Below are 26,592 nucleotides of genomic sequence, written 5' to 3' on the forward strand. Positions count from 1 at the left end.
GCAGAGGGCAAAGACAAAGAGGACCACCATCAACATGGGTCTTCCTGCAGGCCCGAACCTGTTTGATCTCAGCGGACACTGTGCTGGTCCAGACCCTGACTGACTCCCCAGGTCCTGGAGGATAAGTGGAACCCTGGAGAGACTTTTGCTTCCTCTCCAACACAGATGACGTCCCAGGAATCTGTTTACAGAACACACAACCCACAGCACATCAGACTGTGGTCTTTGAAGAGCTTTTGGTTGACAGACTCATTAAAACAGAAAACTCCTAAAAATGTTTCTACAACTTCCTTGGAGTCCACCTGTTGTAAATTCAATTGATTGGACATGATTTGGAAAGGCACACACCTGTCTATATAAGGTCCCACAGATGACAACGCATGTCAGAGCAAAAACCAAGCCATGAGGTCGAAGGAATTGTCCGTAGAGCTCCGAGACAGGATTGTGTCGAGGCACAGATCTGGGGAAGGGTACCAAAACATTTCTAAAGCATTAAAAGTCCCCAAGAACACAGTGGCCTCCATCATTCTTAAATGGAAGAAGTTTTGAACTTCCAAGACTCTCCCAAGAGCCGGCCGCCCGGCCAAACTGAGCAATTAGGGGAGAAAGGCCTTGGTCATGGAGGTGACCAAGAACCCTATGGTGACTCTGACAGAGCCCCAGAGTTCATCTGTGGAGATGGGAGAACCTTCCAGAAGGACAACCATTTATGCAGCACTCCACCAAATCAGTCCTTTATGGTAGAGTGGCCAGACGGAAGTCACTCCTCAGAAAAAGGCACATGACAGCCCACTTGGAGTTTGCCAGAAGGCACCTAAAGGACTCTCAGACCATGAGAAACAAGATTCTCTGGTTTGATGAAACCAAGATTGAACTCCTTGACCTGAATGCCAAGTGTCACATCTGGAGGAAACCTGGCACCATCCCTACCGTGAAGCATGGTGGTGGCAGCATCATGCTATGGGGTTGTTTTTCAACGGCAGGGACCGGGAGACTAGTCAGTATCGAGGGAAAGATGAATGGCACAAAGTACAGAGAAATCCTTGATGAAAACCTGCTCCAGAGCGCTCAGGACCTCAGACTGGGGCGAAGGGTTACCTTCCAACAGGTCAACAACCCTAAGCACACAGCCAAGACAACACAGGAGTGGCTTTGGGAAAAGTCTCTGAATGTCCTTGAGTGGCCCAGCCAGAGCCTGGACTTGAACCTGATCGAACATCTCTGGAGAGACCTGAAAATAGCTGTGCAGTGATGCTCCCCATCCAACCTGACAGAGCTTGAGAGGATCTGCAGAGAAGGATGGGAGAAACTCCCCAAATATAGGTGTGCGAAGTTTGTAGTGTAATACCCAAGAAGACTCGAGGATGTAATCGCTGCCAAAGGTGCTTCAACAAAGTACTGATTAAAGTTTTTCTTTAAATCAATTTTAGAATAAGGTTGTAACGTAACAAAATGTGGAAAAAGTCAAGGGGTCTAATTACTTTCTGAATGCACTGTATGAGCATACTGACAGCATTGTCTGACAGCATTTTGTTTCCATTTTGTTTTTTTCCAGAATATTGACAGATAATATATTGTCAATCCCTTTTGACCTGTGACTCACTCTACCTTTTTCTATTTGGCACTTGTCTAGTCATGCATAAAACATGTTGTTCATTAGCCTCAGACACCGAGGCTTGCTGTGACAGAGACTAGCTCTTAATTACTCCCAAATAATGTCTACAGCAGTTGATTGGGGTCACATAGTGGTTTGACATTGGTTTGGCGCCTATCATTAAACTTGGCCATCGCCTCATGCACTCTTCCCTATTTACTGGGGGTGAGGGTCTGGCACACCCTCTCAAGAACCTCCGAGCACATACTTTGATGTTGAGGTGCTCTAAAGGAAGAGCATCCTCTGCTGAAAACTGGGTCTGTCTGTTTTCACAGTGTTTTCTCTTCACCTGTTAGTTTTCATTTGTTCTCGTAAAGACAAATTAGCCAGTTGATACGATGGTAGTGTTACGTTTAAGCAGCAGATTTTCACCCAACCTTAACTTTGCGATACTTCCACATTTTCCAACCTGGATGCCACCGCTGTTTTCTAAACTTCCATGGCTAGTTGCAGGGGGTGTGATATATGGTATGACAAAACGATTATTTTTACTACTCAGATTACGTTGGAAACCAGTTTATAATAGCAATAAGGCACCTCGGGGGTTTGTGGTATATGGCCAATATACCACGGCTAAGGGCTCTTCTTAGGCACTCAGCAACAATTAACTCATTAATAACCTGGAGCACCACGGAAGAGTGTTTATAGAGCTGCTGTCTTCCGAATAAACTCTCTGATAGATCTGAATATCTTTTATTTATATCAATAGCAGTCAATTATTAAGTCACCTTATTCAGTCTCATTCTGATTGTCGTAAAGTACTTGGTTATCTGCACGAACCCTGGCTAACAAGATGCATCAGCAATACACAAATTGGTTTAATTATTTATTTACTAAATACCTAGTAATCACAAAGAATTACATATATATACACAGGATAGATCATACATCGATTACTAATCATGTCATGAAAAGTACCTAGTGGACTAAACCGATATGAAAGCTGGTTACACAAAGGAAGGGGGTTGGATTTTAATGAAAGAACGGGAAGACTGAGGGACAAAGGGATTGGGTCTCTATCGGACCTTGAGAAGCTATGCTACAGTAAAAACAGAATCTTATGCATTCTAATAACCGCCCATTCAGAAGAGGAAAATGCAAGATATATATTTACTCTGAGCTGCGCTTTGATAGATGGGTCGAAGATGGAAGACTGGTTTGCCCAGCAGATATCGCCATTGTCCTTTGAAGAATCTTTCTGGTCGTAGTGTTGTAGAGTGGATACGTTGAAGTACCCTGTGATTCTTAGGAGATTGTCTGTCCTTTCCTAGGCCACGTACGTTTACAGCTGCAGCTGATAACTCGACGTCTAGGAGGTATCACTTCTTCTATAGTGAATAATAGTTCAAAGTTCATACCAAGTTGCCATAATCAGCTCGTGCTGTATTCTGGCTGGTCTATTCAAAATTCACCATTCCAGAGTGGTGAACGTCACATCCACGTTGAAATTCGCCCTTCTAAACATTCGGACAGCAGTCCTTACATTTCTGGAACTAAATGTTAATGAACGTTACGGGGCCTTTGTACTGGGAAGGAGAAGGGACGTTTCATCCTTCTAACCAATGTCTGTGCTCCTGTGGGTGGGGATACTGACTGAGCATAAGTTTACTTTTGAAACAATTCTCTCATTTAGAAGCTAAAATCACATTTTATCTTCTCACAAATAGTTTCATGTTTAATCACATTAGTTTTGCAACATTTTGATGTAAATCTGATAACTATAATGCGTAGACTTTCAAAGATACAATTCTGTCGTCCTATCATCAGTAACAATCTACCAAAACAATGACTGATCTGACATCATATTCTTTAAGTAGCAATGGACCCTTCCATTACAGAAATATTGTCTCATAGTTCAACTTTCTGAAGTTACCATCCTGTAGAGTCTTTCTCTGTGGTAACAAAAGGGCTTTCCAAAAGTCCATTAAGTAGAGTGGAGAGAGGGGTTCGGTATTTATGGTAGGTCATAAACCGTGGGGGGGGGGGGGGGGGATTATGACCCTCACCCAACAGGGCAAAGTCATGACACAGAGTAGCAGCAGCATACAGTGTCTTGCGAAGTATTCACCCCCCTTGGCAACTTGTAATTTAAATAGATTTTTATTTGGATTTAATGTAATGGACATACACATAATAGTCCAAATTGGTGAAGTGAAATGAAAAAAATAAATTGTTTCAAAAAATTCAAAAACAAAAAATACGGAAAAGTAGAGTGTGCACGTGTATTCACCCCCTTTGCTATGAAGCCCCTAAATAACATCTGGTGCAACCAATTACCATAAGAAGTCACATAATTAGTTAAATAAAGTCCACCTGTGTGAAGTCTGTGTCACATAATCTGTCACATGATCTCAGTATAAAGGCCCCAGAGTCTGCAACACCACTAAGCAAGGGGCACCACCAAGCAAGCGGCACCATGAAGAACAAGGAGCTCTCCAAACAGGTCAGGGACAAAGTTGTGGAGAAGTACAGATCAGGGTTGGGTTGTAAAAAAATATAAAAAACTTTGAAAATCCCACGGAGCACCATTGGAAAGAAAATGGAAAGAATATGGCACCAAAACAAACCTGCCAAGAAAGGTCCGCCCACCAAAACTCACGGACCAGGCAAGGAGGGCATTAATCAGAGAGGCAACAAATATAACCCTGAAGGAGCTGCAAAGCTCAACAGCGGAGATTGGATTATCTGTCCATAGGACCACTTTATTAAGCCGTACACTCCACAGAGCTGGGCTTTACGGAAGAGTGGCCAGAAAAAAAGCCATTGCTTTTAAAGAAAAAAATAAGCAAACACATTTGGTGTTCGCCAAAAGGCATGTGGGAGACTCCCAACACATATGGAAGAAGGTATTCTTGTCAGATGAAACTAAAATTGAGCTTTTTGGCCATCAAGGAAAACGCTATGTCTGGTGCAAGCCCAACACCTCTCATCACCCTGAGAACACCATCCCCACAGTGAAGCATGGTGGTGTCAGCATCATGCTGTGGGGATGTTTTTCATCTGCAGGGACTGGGAAACTGGTCAGAATTGAAGGAATGATGGATGGCGCTAAATACAGGGAAATTCTTGAGGGAAACCTGTTTCAGTCTTCCAGAGATTTGAGACTAGAACAGAGGTTCACCTTCCAGCAGGACAATGACCCCAAGCATACTGCTAAAGCAACACTTGAGTGGTTTAAGAGGAAGCATTTAAATGTCTTGGAATGGCCTAGTCAAATCCCAGACCTCAATCCAATTGAGAGTCTGTGGTATGACTTAAAGATTGCTGTACACCAGCGGAACCCATCCAACTTGAAGGAGCTGGAGCAGTTTTGCCTTGAAGAATGGGCAAAAATCCCAGTGGCTAGATGTGCCAAGAGACTTGCAGCTGTAATTGCTGCAAAAGGTGGCTCTACAAAGTATTGACTTTGGGGGGGTGAATAGTTATGCACATTCAAGTTTTCCGTTTTTTGGTCTTATTTCTTGTTTGTTTCACAAGAAAAATATTTTGCATCTTCAAAGTGGTAGGCGTGTTGTGTAAATGAAATGATACAAACCCCCAAAAAATCTATTTTAATTCCAGGTTGTAAGGCAACAAAATAGTAAAAATGCCAAGGGGGGCGAATACTTTCACAAGCCACTATATGTGGAGAGTGTCTGTGTGTCGTCAATATGCATGTGTGTGTGTGAGTGTATGTAGTGTGTGTGTGTGTGTGTGTGTGTGTGTGTGTGTGTGTGTGTGTGTGTGTGTGTGTGTGTGTGTGTGTGTGTGTGTGTGTGTGTGTGTGTGTGTGTGTGTGTGTGTGTGTGAGTGAGTGTATGTAGTGTGTGTGTTTGCGAGTGTGCGTGCGTGCGTGCGTGCGTGCGTGCGTGCGTGCGTGCGTGCGTGTGTGTGTGTGTGAGAGTGTGTGTGTGTGTGTTTGTGTTTGTGTGTAGAGTCCAGTAAGTGTGCATAGAGTCAGTGTAAGAGAGTAAGTGCAAAAAACAGTCAATGCGATAGTCCGGCCAGCCGTTTGATTAACTGTTCAGCAGTCAAATGGCTTGGGGGTAGAAGATGTTCAGGTGCCTTTTTGTCCGAGACTTGGCGCTCCGGTACCGTAAACAGTCTATGGCTTGGGTGGCTGGGGTCTTTTTTTCCAGGCCTTCCCCTGACACCACCCGGTAAAGATGGCAGTGGGCTTGGCCCCAGTGATGTACTGGGTCATCTGCACCACTCTCTATAGCGCCTTGCAGTGCCGGTCTAGGAGAGCATTTTAGCTAACCCTAAGCCATGTTCCACCTGCAACTAGCCATGGAAGTTTAGAAGACAGGGGTGGCTTCTAAGTCAGGAATTGAGGAAGTATTGCCAAGTAAAAGTTGTTTGAAAATCTGCTGCTTACCGTTAACACTACCAATTTATCAACTGGCAACCGCAAGCTGGAACAGCTAGCAATATCGGACTAGCCATTGATTTATCAGTTAGGTACAGTATTCAAATGTTTCCCTGAATGGCATTTTGTCTGTTTTCACTGTGTTTAGATAAAAGATGATTTATGCCTGTCTTATTTGTACTCTATTAAGAATTGTGATAGCCAACATCTCAATCAATTCTTATTTTCTCAACAGTCAATTCAAGATTGTTCATGACAGCAGTAATCGTGTTTTTCGTCTATCTTTTTATCTTCCTTTCAGAATATAACAAGGTAGGTACATTGTTACAGTCAGACTGGAAGCAGTCTTCTGTAACCTGTTTGCTATCGACCACTTGATATGTTGCTGGACCTGCCACTCGGGACAGAAATAATTTGTCAGGTAATACATGAATACAATGCTTTTATACGCTGATGCAATGACAACTATTATGAATTAGAAGAAGCTGTATGCCTGGATGCATGCACTCTGTGACATTGAATGATAAGCTTTCTACGTAAAGGTGATAGTAGTTAGTGACAGGTACCTCGTCTACTAAAAGTATGAATAGGCATGGTTCAAATACATGTAATTCAGAGTTAGTGGAATGCAAAACAAAAATAATGCTGTGCTCTATTCAAGTTATGCTTCTGTACCATGTTGACTGTGAAAGTGTCTTTAGTTTGTCAGAGGATTGGGTTGAACATTAACACATAAAACCTGACCAAAAAATGATTATCTGGCTTAAACAGACTGAAATAAATAATTAATCAAATAGTGGTACTGTAGGATGCACCACCCAGCAAGGTTATTATAGTAAACTAAAACTGAAACGAAATTGAAAACTAATAATGAAAAAAATAAAATGTAAACTGAAAAAAAATTAACAAAACCATTTGAAAACCTGAAACTATACTGCAACTATCTTTGACACCCAAGGCCAGCTCCAGGCATAAGCGACATAAGCAGTCGCTTTGGAACTCTGGGTCTGGGTCTCAACTTACTATTGAGAGTAAGAATAGTAAAATACACCAGGTGCAATTTCGAAATTTGGTTTTGCATCAGCAGTTTCTCTTGTTATGTCAGTCACTCAATTACCTGACAATGAGCCATGTACATTTTTAGATTGGTAGTTAGTCTAGCCAGCTATCTAAACGTGTAGTAATCATGGCCGAATACTAACCGGGCACGTGCCCAGGGGCCCTGACTTTCAGGTGGCCCCCATTGATTTTGTTAGTCATTCTCATTGAGATATTATAATAACATGGCATAAGTCATGGCAAAATGTGTAGAATTGTAGGAATTTAGCTTTTGAAGGCCCCACCAGAGGGCAATGCTGCCCCTATTTCTATGTAATTCCTGACCTATAGTGGAAATTCTCGTTTAGGTTCCACCTCCGAAGAATGATGCAGGCTGCTAATAGATATTCATGAATTGGGGGTGGGAACATGGCTGGTTCTGGAGATGGATTTGTCATAAGCATTAGGGAACACTTTGCAACAGATGAATAAGGAAATTAGTATATGTTTGACTTTGTCATCTATTGTTATCTCCAATGTTTTGGCATGTTCTATAAATTGCGGCCTGTAATCCGCCATAGAAAGAAAGAATAAGATGAAGCTTCAGTAATATGGATAGCCTATTGAACGGATTGGACTAGAGACACGTTTTTTTACAATGTAATGGACACGGTGCATCCTTTGGTAGGCTCCTGGCAGTCAGCCCATGCCAAGTCAACCCAAGCTAATACCATGGTTCTCACAGCTAAATGAAGTGAAATGATAGGCTAAAAGGACTGCTCATGATGCACACCGCAAATGATATGCAACAGCACCCTGAGCATATCAGACACGAAATGAAACACCAATAAAAATGTAACAGCACAAAATAGATACAACAGTTTTTCGTTTGCGGGTGCTTTTTCATTGGTAGACACTTGTGATTTCTAGCTGCACCAATCAAATCAGTGGAGAGTGTTCAAAACCATTCATCTTGGGGCGACGGGGGTAGCGGCATTCCAAAATGCAATCATATCCCAAGCAATTTTTAAAATGCGGACTAGCAAAAATAATTGTTAAACTTGACAAATTATCCAATACATTTTGGATGCAAAAACATAAGTATGCACCCCCTATTTGAATTTGCTCCATAGCTCAGGCTGCCAGGTGTAGGCTACGGCGAAAAGCATTGGCTCAGCCTAAGATTATCTAATATATTGCTCAGCTCAGTCGTGACTCACGAAGAAGAAGAATTTTGCAGGTGTTTCTGAGAAGTAAACAATGCTATGCTGGTGGGTGGTAACATTCAAATAAAACCCAGCCCTGAAAAGAAACAGACTGAAAAGTTTTAGCATGCATATCTCAGGGGATACACTTCATTGGCACGGAAAATATTCCAAAGTGACCACTTCAGATTTCCCGCTTCAATCCCAAATATATCATACATCGACTAAAACAATGACTTATTGACTTAAATCGTTGTGCAACATCCTGGATAAGCAGTGGCGACCCGTCATTCAGGGCAGGTGTGTCACGCCCTGACCATAGAGATCCTTTTTATGTCTCTATTTTGGTTGGTCAGGGCATGAGTTTGGGTAGGCGTTCTATGTCTGGTGTTCTATGTTGTCCTTGTGTTGTATTTATATGTGTTTGGCCTGGTATGGTTCCCAATCAGAGGCAGCTGTCTATCGTTGTCTCTGATTGAGAACCATACTTAGGTATCCTGTTCCCACCTGTGTTTGTGGGTAGTTGTTTTCTGTTTTGTGTGTCGTCACCTTACAGAACTGTTCGTTTGTCGTTTTTTGTTGTTTTGTTCAGTGTTCAGTTGATTGATTAAAATATGAACACTTACCACGCTGCTCCTTGGTCCTATTCTCCTTCTCCCGACGACGTTCGTTACAAGGTGGGGCTTAGCACCACATTTTTTTGCAAAACAACAACAAAAAAAACATATTTTGGGGGGGCTTGCTTGTTTTGCATGTTGTTTTGGCATTAGTACATGTCACATATCAGTTTGCAAACAATGTAAAAAAAGATATATATATCATTGTGTTAATAAAGTTGCATACAAACATGGTCTCTTTTTTGTTTCCTTGAGTAAGGCATCTCCAAAATGCAGGTGTTTCAGCCTAGTTTAGTGCTATTTGTGGTGGTGGGGCAAGCCAGCAGAAAATACAGAGCGTTGCACCGTGATAGGCTCAGTGTTCTGTCACTCATGGAGACACTACGTCCCCGCAAAGTCTAAGGGTAGACCTCGAAAATTGTAGCCCCTTGGGTGCTTCCATAGAGTTAGATTTTAAGTGCCCATCCAAGAAGGCTCAAGGTCATTGGCCACAGATAAAATTATGTCATATCACGTAATATGTACAGTAGCTTTGATTAGACTGATCATGTCAACATCATTGAGTTTTTGTAATAAAATTGTAATAAAAATCCTGACAGGAAGCGTTATGATTGGATATAGGCCTATAACAGTCATTGATGAATATCGAATGTACATACATGTATTGGTTTGAATTATTCTTGGATACCATTTATGTTTCCATATAGTATATGAGGTATCTGTGTGTATTATTTAATCATTAAGGGTGGATGTGTTGATGGAATTTATAGGTTTAAATTAATGATTAGAATACTCCACCCTGAAACCATATAATTATATGAAATTGATTATAATCATAATTAATTAATGATGGGTGTGGTTTTAGTCAGTAGAATTATATATGCGTGAGTGTAGTTTTTAGTCAGAATTAGGGTATAACAATATATCTGTACAATATGTCTATTATAGTATCTTAAAAACAGACTGTCTGAGCAAGATTCGGTGCCGACCTTGGCTGGGGGCCACTGAGAGTACTTCCCAGGGTCTCCCTATCTTGAGGGAGGACGGGTAGTGATTCTCACGAACTCCCCTAATCTTTGTCGGCTGGGTAGCAGGACAGTGTGTGCGTAGGATACCTAATGTTTGTGTGCAAATGTATGTGCGTATGAATTCTGTTTGTGTGCAAGAGTATGTGCGTAAGGAGCTAGTATAAAATGAATGGTTTTGTACAACTAATCAGCGCTCTCGTAAATAAACTTTCTGACTATCGTAGCTGGGCCTCTGTCTGTTATCATTTCAACCAGTATCTTACAAATTCTGGGGTGCAGACTGAGTAGCTAATTGAAGTTCAGTTTATGAACCTTGAGAACATAATTCTCGTGACAATCATACTTTCAAAATCTTAGCTAGTAGTCATCATCATGAATCAGGTCGACAATCTACTGGCAAATCCTTTTTAATCCTTGTTGTATGAAGAGAAATAATGAAGAGAAATTATAGATAAAATGTATCGGTGCTCATAAACATTACACAACAAGATGGAAATCGCAAATTCAACAATGGGTGGTTTGGAATCAGTGACAGTGGCTGTGTGGTCCCAAATATGTGATTAAGGGGTTATTTTCCTAGTTTAAAATGATAAACATTCAACATTGGCAATGTTGTCAATGAAGCATGATTTGTGCCGTGCTCAAAACAACTAACTCGGAACAGCGAAAACTTGACTTCAGTGAGTTCAAGACAACTGGGAAGTCGGGAATAAACGAGCTCCGACTGGGAAAATACGTTTTGAATGGTCATCCAACTCGGAATTGTAAATCCGGCCTTTTTCTAGAGCTCCTACCTGAAGATCAATGACGTCATCATAATTTGATAATGCTGCCTACATACAGACTCAAAATCATTGGCCACTTTAATAAATGGATCACTAGTCAACTTAATAATGTTTACATATCTTACATTACTCATCTCATATGTATATACTGTGTTTTATACCATCTATTGCATCTTGCCTATGACGCTCGGTCATTGCTCATTCATATATTAATATGTACATATTCTTATCCCATCCCTTTAGATTTGTGTGTATTAGGTAGTTGTTGTGGAATTGTTATATTACTTGTTAGATATTATTGCACTGTCAGGACTAGAAGCGCAAGCATTTTGCGACACTCACATTAACATCTGCTAACCATGTGTATGTGACCAATAAAATTTGATTTGATTTGAAATTTGATTTGATTCGAGGTGTGCGTAATAATGACCTTGAGCGCCAGAGAGGGAGTATACGTGACAACGTCAGTGAACTTCAGGTTGGAAAGTCGGAGCTCTCGATTTGGAGGTGCAGGGTCCGTCATGGTCTGGGGCGGTGTGTCACAGCATCATCGGACTGAGCTTGTCATTGCAGGCAATCTCAATGCTGTGTGTTACAGGGAAGACATCCTCCTCCCTCATGTGGTACCCTTCCTGCAGGCTCATCCTGACATGACCCTCTAGCATGACAATGCCACCAGCCATACTGCTCGTTCTGTGCATGATTTCATGCAAGACAGGAATGTCAGTGTTCTGCCATGGCCAGCGAAGAGCCCGAATCTCAATCCCATTGAGCACGTCTGGGACCTGTTGGATCGGAGGGTGAGGGCAACGGCCATTCCCCCCAGAAATGTCTGGGAACTTGCAGGTGCCATGGTGGAAGAGTGGGGTAACATCTCACAGCAAGAACCGGCAAATCTGGTGCAGTCCATGAGGAGGAGATGCACTGCAGTACTTAATGCAGCTTGTGGCCATACCAGATATTGACTGTTACTTTTGATTTTGACCCAACCTTTGTTCAGGAACACATTATTCCATTTCTGTTAGTCACATGTCTGTGGAACTTGTACAGTTTATGTCTCAGTTGTTGAATCTTGTTATGTTCATACAAATATTTACACATGTTAAGTTTGCTGAAAATAAATGCAGTTGACAGTGAGAGGATGTTTTTTTGTTGTTGCTGAGTTTATGTACATATTCTCATTCTCACCTTTAGATTTGTGTGTATTAGGGAGTTGTTGGGGAATTGTTAGAATCCTTGTTATATATTACTGCACTGTCGGAACTAGAAGCACAAGCATTTCGCTACACTCGCATTAACATCTGCTAACGATGTGTATGTGACCAATAACATTTGATTTGATTTGACATGAACACACACAAAAATAGCAGCTCTTTGCTGTATTCTTTGACAGTCTCTCTCTGGTCATGGTTTTAAAAGTTATTAAATCTCACGCAGGCTAGTATCAAACTTTGCTGTGGCTGGGGTCATGGCAGCTGTAGGGAGGCACAGTGATTTGAGCTATCCGATTGGCCAGGGCAGTAGGCACACTCATTTAGCCACAGATCTCCCAGTCTGCCGGGTAGGCAGTTTGTCTTTTCAGACAAATTAAGTGGTTAAAAATGGGATCTCTTTGCCTACCCGGTGTGCAGGGCTTCTGAATCAAATGTGCCTACCGCCAAAAGCGCAACACAAGGGAAAAAAAGGAACGCAATCCTGTATGTCTTTATCATTGGCTTTTCTACAGAAAGGTGATCGACTAGGAATGCCTTGAAGATCGCGATCGACCGGTTGGTGACCACTGATCTACCTCATCTCACTTAATTTACCTTTAAACCTAACTTAACCTATGACCTGACCCATCACCTTATGCATTACTACCCCACAGTGGCAAGAAGAGACAAAAACACAAAAACTAAACAACACAAATGTCTCCCAGCCTCCCACACATAGGTTACTTTCTGTCCCTAACACTAAAACTTCAACTTAAGCTTATAAAAATTATATTTAAATGTTTTGATGAAACTTAAACTCAATAAAAACTAGTAAAGATGATCTGTAAGCAGAATTTCTAATAACAATCTTAAAACTACTAGAAGTAAAACCTAATATAAAAACACAAAACTATAATAACCTTGCTGCCCAGTAGGTCTATGTCACATACAGCAACAGATCAAAGGAAACACAATGACATTTGTTTGGAAAAAGCAACTATATTTACAAAGACATACAATGTACATTTCCCTAAAATTGTCCCATCATAATACCATTGCATTTCCCACAACACCTGTATCCACAACACGTGCAGCCACAGTAGAACAAAATAGAACTTCATTTTCAAGCATATTTTGCCAAAGCATTTTACCAAGAAAGATATTCATCAAAACACTCCAGACGCTGCGATCATGCCAAAAACTGCAAGCAGGTTTTGACAAATGAACTCATTCACCCAATCATGCAATGTACATGGACGCACTGTAAATCCTATACCCTGGATATGTTTGTCTAATATTGTGACAAAATATTTTCCACTGTCTGTGATCACAGCTTTATTGTGATCTTTTAAAATTGAATGATGACATTTAATGTGTTTCATATGGAAATTAAGCTACTGTACCATAAATCCTAATAGATGAATCGATCCTATCTAACACAGTTAACTTTTAGTCTCTCATCACAGCCATCGAGTAGCTGATTTAGTTTTGGGTTTGAAAAAATAAATATCTGATAACACTTTCTATGAGGCTCATTCATTTGATGTAACAGATTAAATGCATGAGCTTCATAGAAAATAATGGACTCGAGGAGCAAATAAGATTTAACAAATTGTGTTCAGTGTTTTCCTCACTGCAGTGTACACACACACACACACACACACACACACACACACACACACACACACACACACACACACACACACACACACACACACACACACACACACACACACACACACACACACACACACACACCCTCTTTTAGCTTTTCTCTTTTAGTCTTAGACTGAAAACTGGTTGAATCAATCTTGTTTCCACGTCATAAAATATATATATATATATACTGTATGTGATGATGTTGAATCAACGTGGAAAACTGATTGGATTTGAAAAAAGTCATCAACGTAATGGATTTCGTATTTTATTCACCCAACTTTTCACCTAAATCCAATGACACTGTGAAATGTTTTGTTGATTTCACGTTAGTTGACAACTCAACCAAATGTAAATTAAAGCTAGACATTGAACTGACGTCTGTGCCCAGTGGGTTATCTCTTCAGTCAGTCCTATGATTGAGCGTAGTCTGGCAGTGGCACCGCTTGTGGTCTCTGCTTGGTCGGCTCCCCACTCGGATTCCCTGCATCTGACCTCTTATTGACCTCTATTTCTCTCGCTATGTCTCACCTACCACAGGACCGGAGCCCTATGACTGTGCCTCAGGACAACCTGGTCTGACAATACCTGGCTGTCCCTGTCCCCTGTTCACCTGACTGTGCTGCTGGCCCAGTTCTGCTGGTATGACCTCAGCTGTGGTCCTCTGACTTGAGTTCACTGTCCGTGATACCTTGTCCCGAACCCTGCTTGTATGTTTGTGCCTCGTAGAAAGTGTTACTAATAATCAAAACATTGATATTTAATTGAAGTAATGATCAGTTTTCCATTGCTCTAAATAGACCTGAAAGGATGTCAGCTCTTCATGTGAACAGTTTTCAAGTTAAATGGTGCAGTACACTGTTTCCAATCTGTCAACAATTTGATTGCTTTTTTGAATGTCATCATTCAACCAGTAATCCATGTTGGATTGGTTCCCTATGCTAACTTTCTTTTCTACTACTTATTTTTGTGAATGAAATTCCCTACTCTTTGTATAAATTTTCCCAGTTTGTTTTCATGGTGGCTAGTTGTTTGCTGGCCAGTGTGGTTGTGTTGTTCATTGTTGGAGTTACTTTTAGCAGAGTGCATGCTCTTGGTTTTCTCTGGGGCATGTATGGGTGCAGGGCCTGTTGCAGATTGTAAGGAGTGGGGTTGATTCTTCTCAAATGAGCAGAAAGGCTCAAATCTGCTATACAAACGACTACTGCCCCCCTGATCGCTACGCCAGTTTCCTGATGCAAGGCTTGCCCTTTCATGTCTTTCATCAATGACAGTAGGCTGCCCCTGTGTCCTAATGGATGTAGCTCTGGCAGGAGGGTTTTGCTGCAGCTCGTCAGTGCTGAAACGAGGGGCTGATGATTTTCCTATATCATCTGCAAAGTGGTTCTTGTCCATCTTTAGCCTGGTAGGGGATCTGGTTGGATATGCGGTGCCACTCTGCGATGGAACCTTCCTCTCTCTGTTTGGTCTTTGTTCTTCTTCCTCAGTCACTATGGTGTCTGAGCTACCACCCCTTTTTGGAATTACATTTTCCTTGGTTAGAGGGGAACCCTCTTTTTTCTCTGGTATGTTGAGCAATGATCTGATTTTCTTGGAGCTCTTCTTGAGGAAACGAGGTGAGCCCATTGCTGTACTGGTGGACTTGTAAGTGGGCTCTTTGCTGTTCATATCAAGGGCTGCTGCAGACACAGTTCTGGAGGGAGGCTCTTTCCAAATGGAAACAGGGGGTCTCTTTATGTCCACTGTGTTTTTGACATCATATTGAGAGACAGATCTCTGATCCTCATTCAGATTTGAAGAATATCCTCCATTCTGTGCACCCACTCTTATTCCACCACCATCTGCCTGTTTCCTCACAAAGGCCCCACCATACATGTGACTGGAGGACTCTTTATTGTCTCTGTAGTCTATGTTGGACTTTGGGTCTGCCACACTGTGCCTTTTGTGCCAGTTGTCTTGGAGGAGCTCAGGGTTTTTGATTACCAGTCCCCCTTTGGTTCTGCCCAGGCTGGCATAGACAGACTGATGTGGGTCTCTTCCTGGGCCATAGCCAATGTTATTCCTAGGATCATCCAAGATCTGCAGACTTTGCTTCTTCATTATAAACTCATCCTGTCTCATTCTGTTTTCCATTGATGTTGCTGGATTCCATTGCATTGATGAGTAATACGGTGCATTGTTTTGCCTTGCAGAGGGATCAACCTGACGTATGGAAGAGTTTTTTGAGTAACTGTTTGTCTCCGATTGCTCTGGAATAGTGGACTTGAAAACAAGGGATGACCTAACTCTGGAGGGAATGAATGAGCTAGATTTGTTTTCCAGAGCTTCATACTGGTCCAGATAATCACATGGTTCCCCAATAGGAGTGTCAGTGTTATTGAGGTAAGACTCTATCCTATATGTGCGCAAGAAGGACTTAGCCGTGTGCTCCAAAGTTGGTATGTTCTGCTGCATGGAGCAGGTGTGTTTGTCATTCCCGTGGTAGGACTGCCGAATATTGTGACCTCTGTACATCTGTGCCCCCTGAGAATTGTCGTCCATAGCATTGGAAAAGTGGCTTCTTCCAGGGGCGCAGTGATAACCTCCATCTCCAGCCACGTTCCAATTGCTTGCCCCATACCTTGTGTTGTGTGGAACATGCAAGACTTCTTGTCTTTCCCCAGCATAACTGTGTCTTTTCAGGAAGTTTGCAGTCTCTGCAGACTGGAACTGATGGATGTGTTTTTGAACACTCACACCATGATTGATCATGGGTCTGTGTTGAAATGGCTCCTCCTCATAAAGTCTGTCCTCCATCTCTCTGATAGGGCTCGTCATGCCCATCTGTCTCTCACAGGCTTTCCTGTACACTGTGTCGAGGGTATGTCTCAACTGGTCCTTCCTCTCAAAGGCTTGGCTGGATTGAGAAGCATACTTTGCCAGAGCATGCCTTCCATTCCTTTCTAGTAGCACACCCTCGGGAGGGGCGAGAACTGCTGGCATGGAGGAGCGAGCGAAGAGCGTTCGAAACTCCGCGTCATAGGACTCCACCAGCTGGCCTGTTATGACCTGCACCATACTCAGGTTGATTTTCTCATAGGACCACATGAAGCTGGGTGGAGAACAAGAAACGTAGAGCAGCAATTACTTCAGTGTAAAATGTCAACTCTAACAGACATGTTCAGCTCAGTCTATGCACGAGGTCAACTAAGGTAAACAGTTTTGCATTATCAATAAATTGTCTGCTGTCAACCCTTAGCATCTCTAATTCATCTCTAAGTTATGGCACATTTTTCTATCAAAGATAAGCCTTTGGCTGTCTAAAGTAAAATATGAATATTTCTTTATCTGTTTTTTTGAAAAGTCAACCCTTTCAGACACAAATCCCCAATCTTAAATGTTTTCATATCTCAAGAGAAGTTCCGTGTTCCACTTAGAAATCAAATACAGTCTCTACAGAAAGCCCTGTAAAGTAACATTGAACAGAACTTCTAAAAATCTTTAAATTGTCCAAGCTTTTATACTTATATTCCATGCATTATTTATATCACAGAGGTAAAAAAAAAAAAAAACACATGAGATTGGGGTCAAAAGCCAGAAAATGTTCTCTTTAAGCCTTAGCCTGTTCAAATAGTCACAATTGCAATACAAAGAAAGAACATCATAATGACTCAATACAGTAGATTGTATTTATAGCCAAAGAACAGTTTAATCAATATTGAGAAATCCTTATTCTGAACCACTGGCCTCCTAGTTCCATTTACCTGTATGATCCGTACACCACTGTTTGGCAGTCCACCAATAGAAACTTCTGCTCCATTGCTCCATGAAATGTAGCTCCTGAACGACAGAGGTAATCCTGACCCTTCACTGTGCGTACCCTCATGTTCTGTAGACCAAGACAGTCAAAGTGGCATCTTAGCACGACCATTTTACGGTAATACACCGCTTTATGCAAAGCCTGATTATTATCAGTATCCTCGCATGAAAGATATATTGACTCTCTGAAATAGCGAGAGAGCTTTATTGCAGCCTTGTAAAATGCTATGACAAGAAAGCATAACTCTTTTGGCTGTGTCCTAAATACCTCTGGTAATAACTACCTCAACCTGTAAACTACCTCGCCCTGTAAGATAGAGTGAGAACTAAGTTTTCAGTGGTTCAGGTTAATTCTGAAATCCATCTACAGTATATAACACAAGACACTGCAATAACCTTCACCCTCCCCACTGCTGCACCTCACATAGTAAATGATTTATCAGATAGAGAGGTACAATACGCTGGAATTCTTATTTTCACATTGCCGAAACATCATCATCCCTCAATAACTTCAAGATAGTCACTTGTTTTCTTTGGTGAAGATAAACAAAAAATGACAAATCAATACTGTATATACGATGAGAGGAGGATCAGTCAATACTTTTGATTATCAACCTCTAAGTAGATTAATCAACATTGTAACAGAGTATGTGAACGTACCCTAAGTTTTGGGATTTGGATGTCTTGATTCTCAGCCATTGAGAGAAAGCTTTGCAGATGAAATTCATCCAGAAGCACATAAACTGGAGTTCCTCTGATGGAGGCATCAACCGCTTCTTTGAATATATCCACATCTGTAAAAATGTCCATTACAATTGCAATAACCTATAAGGAAAGAAGGGAAAATAACAAAAAAGGTTATGGTTAACATGATGATTTATTAAAAATAATTAGCATACCATTGTAACACCTTAGTGTTGATGGCTCCACCTTTTGGATCTTTTGGGAATTAAAGTATGAAGGATTGTGTAGAGCTGTGGTGCAGTGGTAACACTCCCAAGCACATGTCACATATGACACCCCAACTGTTGCTCCCACCTACATTACCGGTCAAAAGTATTAGAACATCTACTCATTCAAGGGTTTTTCTTTATTTTTACTATTTTCTACATTGTAGAGCAATAGTGAAGACATCAAAACTATGAAATAACACATATGGAATCATGTAGGTAACAAAAAAGTGTTAAACAAATCTAAATATATTTTATATTTGAGATTCTTCAAATAGCCACCTTTTGCCCTGATGACAGCTTGGCACATTCTTGGCATTCTCTCAAACAACTTCACCTGGAATGCTTTTCCAACAGTCTTGAAGGAGTTCCCACATATACTGAGCACTTGTTGGCTGCTTTTCCTTCACTCTGCAGTCCGACTCATCCCAAACCATCTCAATTTGGTTGAGGTTGGGGAATTGTGGATGCCAGGTCATCTGATGCAGCATTCCATCACTCTCCTTCTTGGTAAAATCGCCCTTACATAGCCTGGAGGTGTGTTGGGTCATTGTCTTGTTGAAAACTAAATTATACTGCAGTCCCACTAAGCACAAACCAGATGGGATGGCATATTGCTGCAGAATGCTGTGGTAGCCATGCTGGTTAAGTGTGCCTTGAATTCTAAATAAATCAGAGACAGTGTCACCAGCAAAGCACCCCCACACCATAACACCTCCTCCTCCTTGCTTTACGGTGGGAAATACAGATGCGGAGATCCTCCATTCACCCACAACGCGTATCACAAAGACACGGCAGTTAGAACCAAAAATCTCCAATTTGGACTCCAGACCAAAGGACACATTTCCACCGGTCTAATGTCCATTGCTTGTGTTTCTTGGCCCAAGCAAGTGTCTTCTTCTTATTGATGTCCTTTAGTAGTGGTTTCTTTGCAGAAATTCGACCATGAAGGCCTGATTCATAGAGTCTCCTCTGAGCAGTTGATGTTGAGATGTGTCTGTTACTTGAACTCCGTAAAGCATTTATTTGGGCTGCAATTTCTGAGGCTGGTAACTCTAATGAACTCATCCTCTGCAGCAGAGGTAACTCTGGGTCTTCCATTCCTGTGGCTGTCCTCATGAAAGCCAGTTTCATCATAGCTCTTGATGGTTTTTGCGACTGCACTTGAAGAAACTTTCAAAGTTCTTAAAATGTTCCGTATTGACTGACCTTCATGTCTTAAAGTAATGATGGACTGTCGTTTCTCTTCGCTTATTTGACCTGTTCTTGCCATAATATGAACTTGGTATTTTACCAAATAGGGTTATCTTCTGTATACCCCATCTACCAGGTCAACACACAACTGATTCGCTCAAATGCATTAAGAAGGAAAGAAATGCCATTAATTAACTTTTAAGAAGGCAAACCTGTTAATTGAAATGCATTCCAGGTGACTACCTCATGAAGCTGGTTGAGAGAATGCCATGAGTGTGCCAAAGCTGTCATCAAGGCAAAGGGTGGCTATTTGAAGAATCTCAAATATAAAATATATTTTGATTTGTTTAACACTTTTTTGGTTACTACATGATTCTATGTGTGTTATGTCATAGTTTTGATGTCTTCACTATTGCTCTACAATGTAGAAAATAGTAAAAAAATAAAGAAAAACCCTTGAATGAGTAGGTGTTCTAAAACTTTTGACCAGTAGTGTACCTGTATCCCCCTCTCAATAAAAGTGTCAAATAAAGTGTCAAAATATTTTTTGAGGCATTACTGTAAGCTCAGGAACTCCATGTGATTACTGTGACTGTGATTACCATGACCCTGCATGCCCTTATAAAGTGTAAAAATGTTTATTAATTGTTGTTTTAGAGTTCAAATAATTTTCATGTTATACCCCTATGGTACATATTATACCCTGGCCATCAGATGCACAGTACCATGACATAGACCCACCAGGTAAATCCAGGTGAAAGCTTGGATCCCTTTTTGGTGTCACTTGTTAAATTACTCAGTATATCAAAGTAAATGTCCACCAGAAAAAAACACACAGAACATTACAATATATGTGCCCGAGTCCTATCATTATTAGACCTGGTTGAAAGATTTTCATAATATACACAATATGTCGCATTGTGCTGACTCTTCCTTTTTTTAAATAAAATCTATACTGTATAGTATCTCAAGGAGTGACTTAGTGTGTGATCACAAGGCTATGGCCACTCTGTGTTTACCATATTCCCTGTGACAGGTTTGACTTGGTTTGACATATGGATGGGAGTATTACCTATATACAGTACACACCCACCTCATCTGGCTAATACTTGGAATACTTGTAACTAGTACTGTCTAGACAATGTAGACTAAATCACGTGAGAAACCACAGTAAAGCTATAGCTTATGCCTGCACATGTACATATCCATTTTGCTGACCTCATTTCTCAATAAAATCAGATTGATCTGTAGACTTCCTAAATTCTAGGACAGCGAGCTAACCAAACCAGCACTACTACCTGCAATCACAGTACTAGTATTGCTAGCACTTTTCTCTCATCTGGTTCAAACCTGCATTTACTCGTTCATGTTAACTAGACCGACTGGTTAGCCTCACAGCTCTACGGTCGTGGGAGAATATTTACCCGAAGTCTAACTGGCCACACGCGGTTTCCTCCGGCCAGCACTGTGCTAGCTACAGCGCACCTTAGCAAAGGTAGCTGTTAGCTAGCGAACGCAACACTAACCTCGCGGCTGTAGTGTGCCCACGTTGCACAACCTAGGTAGTATTAGCCGCAAGGCTTCTACTAGCTAGCTTACGGCTACTAAAGCCGAAGAGCTTACACGTTGTTTTTACAACAGGAATCTTAGCATAGCCCTGTTCTGCATAATGGCCACTGCTTCTCCATCCCAAAATTAGCCTAGAAAAGCACTCAAACCCCATGTTCTTGTGCTTGCGGCTCCATGATTGCAGGGAAGGATTTTCACCTTCAATGCATACATTGCCTGGGAAGGTAACATGCTCAGGAAGAACTCGAGAACCACAACTCCTGTAAGCATTGTAAATTACTCTTGAGTGGGTTTGAGAAGGAGGTTAAAATGCTTTGCTGTCTCTAACCCCTCCCCTTTCAGCCACCGGCCGAGGTGGAGGCTCAACCCCTCCATAACCTCGCCCAGCTGGGGCGAGGCTATGGAGAGCCTCGATTCCCTCCCCTCACTGTCTGACGACATAGTGTTGGGGGAAGGTGAGCTAGGGGATGATGAGGAGGACGAGCCTGGATCCAGATGCTTGGGATTACGTATCAAAACCTCTGTGCCTCCTGTAATGCCATCCAAGGCTGTGGTCATACCATGAGTCTGGCGGTGGTGGGAGAAAGGGCTCTTAGCAGACAAAGAAAAAGTGAACCTCCTGGATGACCCTGTGACACCCAAGGAGTTGTTTAACCCCGCTGTCGACACCAAGCGGCAGAAGTGTGACATGCGTAAGAAAGAAATCAAAGCCTTCAACTTCTGCCTGCCCCACAAACCCAGGTCCTGTGGCAGCCCGTTGGTCACTGCAACTCACCCCAGCCTCACAGCATGGCGGGGGCACCAAGTTGGCCCAAGACCCCCGGCAACACAGCAGACTGACAATACCCAGGCTAAGCTCTTAAACCAGGGCAACCTGGCCGCAGCAAAGTTCCACTCTCTTAACCACCCTAAGGGGGGCAGGATGGGTCAGCCAACCTAGAGCACAGCCCTAATCAGCAGAGGAGGATAGTTTGCAAAGCCTACGGCTTCCTTGCCCTACCCGTCTCTCTCGGGTTTAACGTAAGCCACCCGTCCCCATCTCTGCCTCGCCTGACAGTGGGGAGGAACATCTGCATTGGGTAAAAAACAACATTCCCTTTGTAACAGCACACTTGCATGACATTGCTCACATGGGATGATGGAGGATGTGCATTCTTACCCCCAAGTGCTCTTACCCCCCTTGGACTTTCCCCTCAGCACCTTCTCAGGTTCTAGCCAGGGACGGAAGTCAGCATGTCCACTCTCCCTCGGGTCTCTTCAGACATACAAGCTGGATGACAGATTGCCATTTGCCCTTTTACTATGGCCAACCATTTCCTTTGCCTTATGGCATTTTCACCTCTAACCGTCTAGTGCACGAACAACACAGTAACGCACCTTCTCTTTACTACCAGGTGCCATTACTCTAAGTGAGCGAGGCAGGGAAGAGACCTAACACAGGCCCTGGTTAGCAGAGATCACTCTCCTGCTTTATAAGCAGTCCTGATAGCCACTGTTACGCAGGGATCTGCAGACCCAAACATACGTAAAGACTTGCCACCCTCACCCAGTAGCCATGGTACTCTGGGGATGGCCAGTGGGAGGATAAATCTGAATGCGACAAGCCGGCAACTCAAAATCTTTCACGATCTAGAGTTCCAGTGCCCCTCCTATACGTCCACTTTTTGGAAAAAGAGACAATGCATTTTTTGGAGAAATGGTGTAACGTACACAGATCATTCATAACCCTTTCTAACCCCAACCCTCTGTTTGCAAGGTTTCTATGCTTCATTGCAGGACCTTTTTGGACAGAGTGAAGATCTCTAAAGGAACAGTTGACTGCTATCTCACATGTCACACAGGCCTCGACAGTTGCACAGTAGGGTAACAGCCTCTGTTATGTAATTTTTTGGGTGTGTGTCGCTAACACAAAACCAGTCTCCAAGCTTTTAGCTCCGTCACTGGGACCCTTCTATTGTGCTTGAGGCCTCTTGAGGCGCTGGAAAGCGGGGAGATGTAATACTTTTCTTTCTAACCCCCTTTACTGTCTGCCCTGTGCCTGCAAAGCGAGTGAGTGGGCTGCAATCACTGTCAACCCACCGTTCATGCCTTCAGTTTGCCCGGGGTCCTCCTGGGTACCTTGGTACCCAAAATCCTACCTGCAGGCCTTGGGTGAGTGACAACTGTGTTGTCGTGCCCTGGAGCTTGTGGTTACACCCACCTCTCACCCAGTTTACGGAAGTAGAGCTTCTCCACCGTTTGTGTCCAGAATGTGCCTGGTGCATTTGATTGGATTAAAGCGAGAGTATTGCTCTAGAGTGACAATGACCTGTGTTTTTTGGGCACCTCCAACAGCTATCTTGAGATAGTGGAGGCTATTCCATTGGAAAATATAGTAGCAAGGGTAACAGCCCAGAATGGGTCGTTCCACCAGAGGTATGGCTACCTCTTAGGCAATGTTGTAAAACATCTCCTTATGGGAGATTTGCGCTATGGCATGTTGAGCCAGACCTCATACGTTTCTGAAGTCTTTACCGACTGGATGTCATTGCATCTTCCTGGGGCATTCTCCCTCAGTGTCGAAGCCTCTGAGGGGTGATGCTATTGAAACTACCCTGGAGAGCATGTCTGCATTACGGGTGTTGGCCATATGCCTTAAGTGACACATTGAAAGGAAACGTAACCCCGGTTCTATGAGAATACGAATGATATGTGTCACCACCTTTCCCTGCTTGCAAGAGCACAAGGAAGAGAGACATGGTCGAGAATGTTGGTGGGCTTGTTAACAACCCTTAAGCATTTCCCATAAGTGACACATCCCACTCGCATTTTCATCAAATTGAGGTTACGCAAGTAACCTAAAGTTTCCTTTGCAGGGGCACCTATACTTTTACTCATGAAGGTAAGTTGCAAAACCTGATTTTATAGACCCACCCTGACCTCCTCAGACACTACTGACTAGTGAAAAGGAAACGTGTATAATTCTTCTCTTTCGGAGGAAAGGGAGTTGTGCTGTAAATAAAATGGGGCCAGGAATCTGGTTATTGAATTTGTCACTTTGTCTTGTAATAGTTTACATTTGTGATTCTTGAGCTATCACATTCACACAAAGAGACAGTCACAGTTGGGGAGCAGGAAATATTAGCTAAACATGAGGCTTTCTACTATTAGTCCACAAAGGTACTATCAGCAGCTTTAAAAAATACAATATTGTGATTTGCATTCCATAAACAACCATTAGCATTACCATTGTTGTGGATACAATGCATTGCAGGATTAAAGTACCTGTCTGGCATCCTGAATCTGTTTACGGATCACCTCTTTGATGGTGGGGCTGTTTAGTCTGGGTGGATGGAAAAGCAGATCTATATTGGTTTGGAGTTTATCATGCATGACCATCGGCCATCCTAACTCCAGGTCGGGTGTCACTATGTCTGAGTGCACAGGCCAGTACGTCCCAGTTGAGGACTTGCTGGCCGGAGTGTCCAGTGCTGGGCCGTTGATTTCTTCTGTGTGGCTGCTAGGCAATGGCTGTGAGGCATTTGTAGTGATGAAGTGGAGTTCATCTTCTGAGAGAAAGCTCCCTATCCGCTCGGCCTTGAGGAACTCCTGGTAGCTCTCTCTGCCACCATTCACCAGGGAATCGATAGCAAGGCGATAGGCCTCCTTATAGTGGGGATGAATGTAATCCTCAGACTGCAACTCTCCTTTCAAGGATGACAGCAGGGAGAGTTGTTCGGATTCCATCATCACAGTGGCTAAGCGAGCCCTGTTACAGATGGCGAGCCCTGTTACAGATGGCGAGCCCTGTTACAGATGGTGGACGCTGGAAGTCAAATGGACAAGAAGCAACGTGTTAGAAAAACAATGCGATAGTGAGTGTTTTCATTGAAATAAATGATGTGTTTTCACTGAAAATCCCCATTTAAGTATTTTCCCGGTTCATGTTTGTCTAACTTCTAGGCAGATTATATCCCACTTAACCCCAAGATTTCCCTGAGTTTTCACCATCATTGTAAAGCTGTAGATGTTTTGTTGTTTTGGGGAATTCATTTCTGAGTACTTTTTTAAAAGATTTGATTAGTGGTCAACAATCCTGTTATGTGAACCAAACGTTTGTTTTAATATGGTAAAAATATTTATTTTTAAATTATGTTTTCAAACTAAACATTGAACATCTAATACTCAAATCATACTGTAAAATCAGGTGAGTTGGTTCTAATATTTTTGGCAATATTCAGATGTTTCGTGGGCACAACACATCAACCCTGTTATCCATAGATAGATAGGCTAATCATGTTTTACCAAGTTAAGCATGCATTCAATTGCCCCTCCCTGTTGCACACTACATGCTTCCATTCCCCTATCACCAGGGGAGTTGTGACTGATTTAAGAGGAAATTGCGACCCAGTTTCCGTCAACCATATACCTTTAATAGTCCCTTTTATAGTATCTTCATTTAACCTATTGAGATGGGAAAACATGTTTGTTATGAAGTTGAACATTTATGACAGAATGTTTAAATTAGGTGATTTTTTTTTTTTTTTTTTTACATAGTTTAACTACCCAAAAGGGACTCAATTCGTGGAATGACACGTGTAGTGTTATGTTGTAATAGTTTCCCTTAGTTTGTTTTTTGGTTAATCAATAACTATGTAATTAGCTCATTTCAATACATAGACATTCTAGCTGTCAGAATGTACACAGAAATAGGTGTTCATGTTGTCAGAAGCACACTGTGTTCTAAACTACTAACTGCAGCTGGCCCAGCTTGTACAGACTTGTTGATTAATATGTCTCGTGTCTGAGCCGTTGAATTGCGATTCCACTTTGTCTCTATGCTGATGTTTTACCTGTTTGATTGACTTGCGGAGCGAATAACTACACTTTGTATTCGGCCATATTCCCAGTCACCTTGCCATGGTTAAATGCGATGGTTTGCGCTTTCAGTTTTGTGCAAATGCTGCCATCTATTCACGGTTTCTGGTTAGGGTAGGTTTAGTCACAGTAGTCACAGTGGGTACAACATCTCCTATTCACTTCCTGATAAACTCAGTCACCGTATCAGTATATTCATCTATGTTGTTCTCGGAGGCTACCCGGGAACATATCACAGTCCACGTGATCAAAACAATCTTGAAGCATGGATTCTGATTGATCAGACCAGCATTGAATAGTCCTTAGCACGGGAACTTCCTGTTTGAGTTTCTGCCTACAGGAAGGTAGGAGCAAAATCGAGTCGCAATCAGATTTGCCGAAGGGAGGGCGGGGGAGGGCCTTGTAGGCATCCCGGAAGTTGGAGTAGCATTGTTCGAGTGTTCTTGCAGCGCGAGTACTACAGTAAATATGTTGATAAAACTTTGGTAACGTTTTCCACAAATTTGCTTTGATAAAATCCCCAGCTACAATAAATGAGGCCTCAGGACATGTGGTTTCCAGTTTGCATAAAGTCCAGTTAAGTTCCTTGAGGGCCGTCGTGGTATCGGCTTGAGGGGGAATATACACGGCTGTGACTATAACCGTAGAGAATTCTCCTGGGAGGTAATACGGTCGGCATTTGATTTTGAGGTATTCTAGG

General features: G+C 42.3%; 2 protein-coding genes across 2 annotated transcripts; both read right to left on the reverse strand.

The window, feature by feature from the left end:
• Nucleotides 1-14,481: 14,481 nt before the first annotated feature.
• LOC120045930 (protein FAM83B-like) lies at nt 14,482-15,645 on the reverse strand. Its single transcript, XM_038990856.1, has one exon. It carries the CDS (start codon nt 15,643-15,645, stop codon nt 14,482-14,484), a length of 1,164 nt encoding a protein of 387 aa, XP_038846784.1.
• A 76-nt stretch (nt 15,646-15,721) lies between these two features.
• LOC120045931 (protein FAM83B-like) lies at nt 15,722-24,761 on the reverse strand. Its single transcript, XM_038990857.1, has 5 exons — nt 24,300-24,761; nt 17,983-18,147; nt 17,268-17,392; nt 16,145-16,615; nt 15,722-15,773 (listed from the first exon to the last, which is right to left on the reverse strand). The coding sequence occupies exons 1-5, from the start codon at nt 24,759-24,761 to the stop codon at nt 15,722-15,724; spliced, it is 1,275 nt and encodes a 424-aa protein (XP_038846785.1).
• Between the last annotated feature and the right edge of the window lie 1,831 nt (nt 24,762-26,592).

Source organism: Salvelinus namaycush, chromosome 4 (assembly GCF_016432855.1).
Source record: "Salvelinus namaycush isolate Seneca chromosome 4, SaNama_1.0, whole genome shotgun sequence".
Classification (NCBI taxonomy): domain Eukaryota; kingdom Metazoa; phylum Chordata; class Actinopteri; order Salmoniformes; family Salmonidae; genus Salvelinus; species Salvelinus namaycush.

Bases quoted from the DNA above. Each gene is read 5' to 3' on its own strand.
- LOC120045930 (XM_038990856.1), bottom strand. From the start codon at position 15,645: ATGAGACAGGATGAGTTTATAATGAAGAAGCAAAGTCTGCAGATCTTG.
- LOC120045931 (XM_038990857.1), bottom strand. From the start codon at position 24,761: ATGGAATCCGAACAACTCTCCCTGCTGTCATCCTTGAAAGGAGAGTTG. The intron at 16,616-17,267 runs GTAAATGGAACT...TTCTCCACCCAG, and splicing joins GTGGTGTACGGATCATACAG to CTTCATGTGGTCCTATGAGA. The intron at 15,774-16,144 runs GTATGGGGCAAG...CCACTATTCCAG, and splicing joins CATGTTCCACACAACACAAG to AGCAATCGGAGACAAACAGT.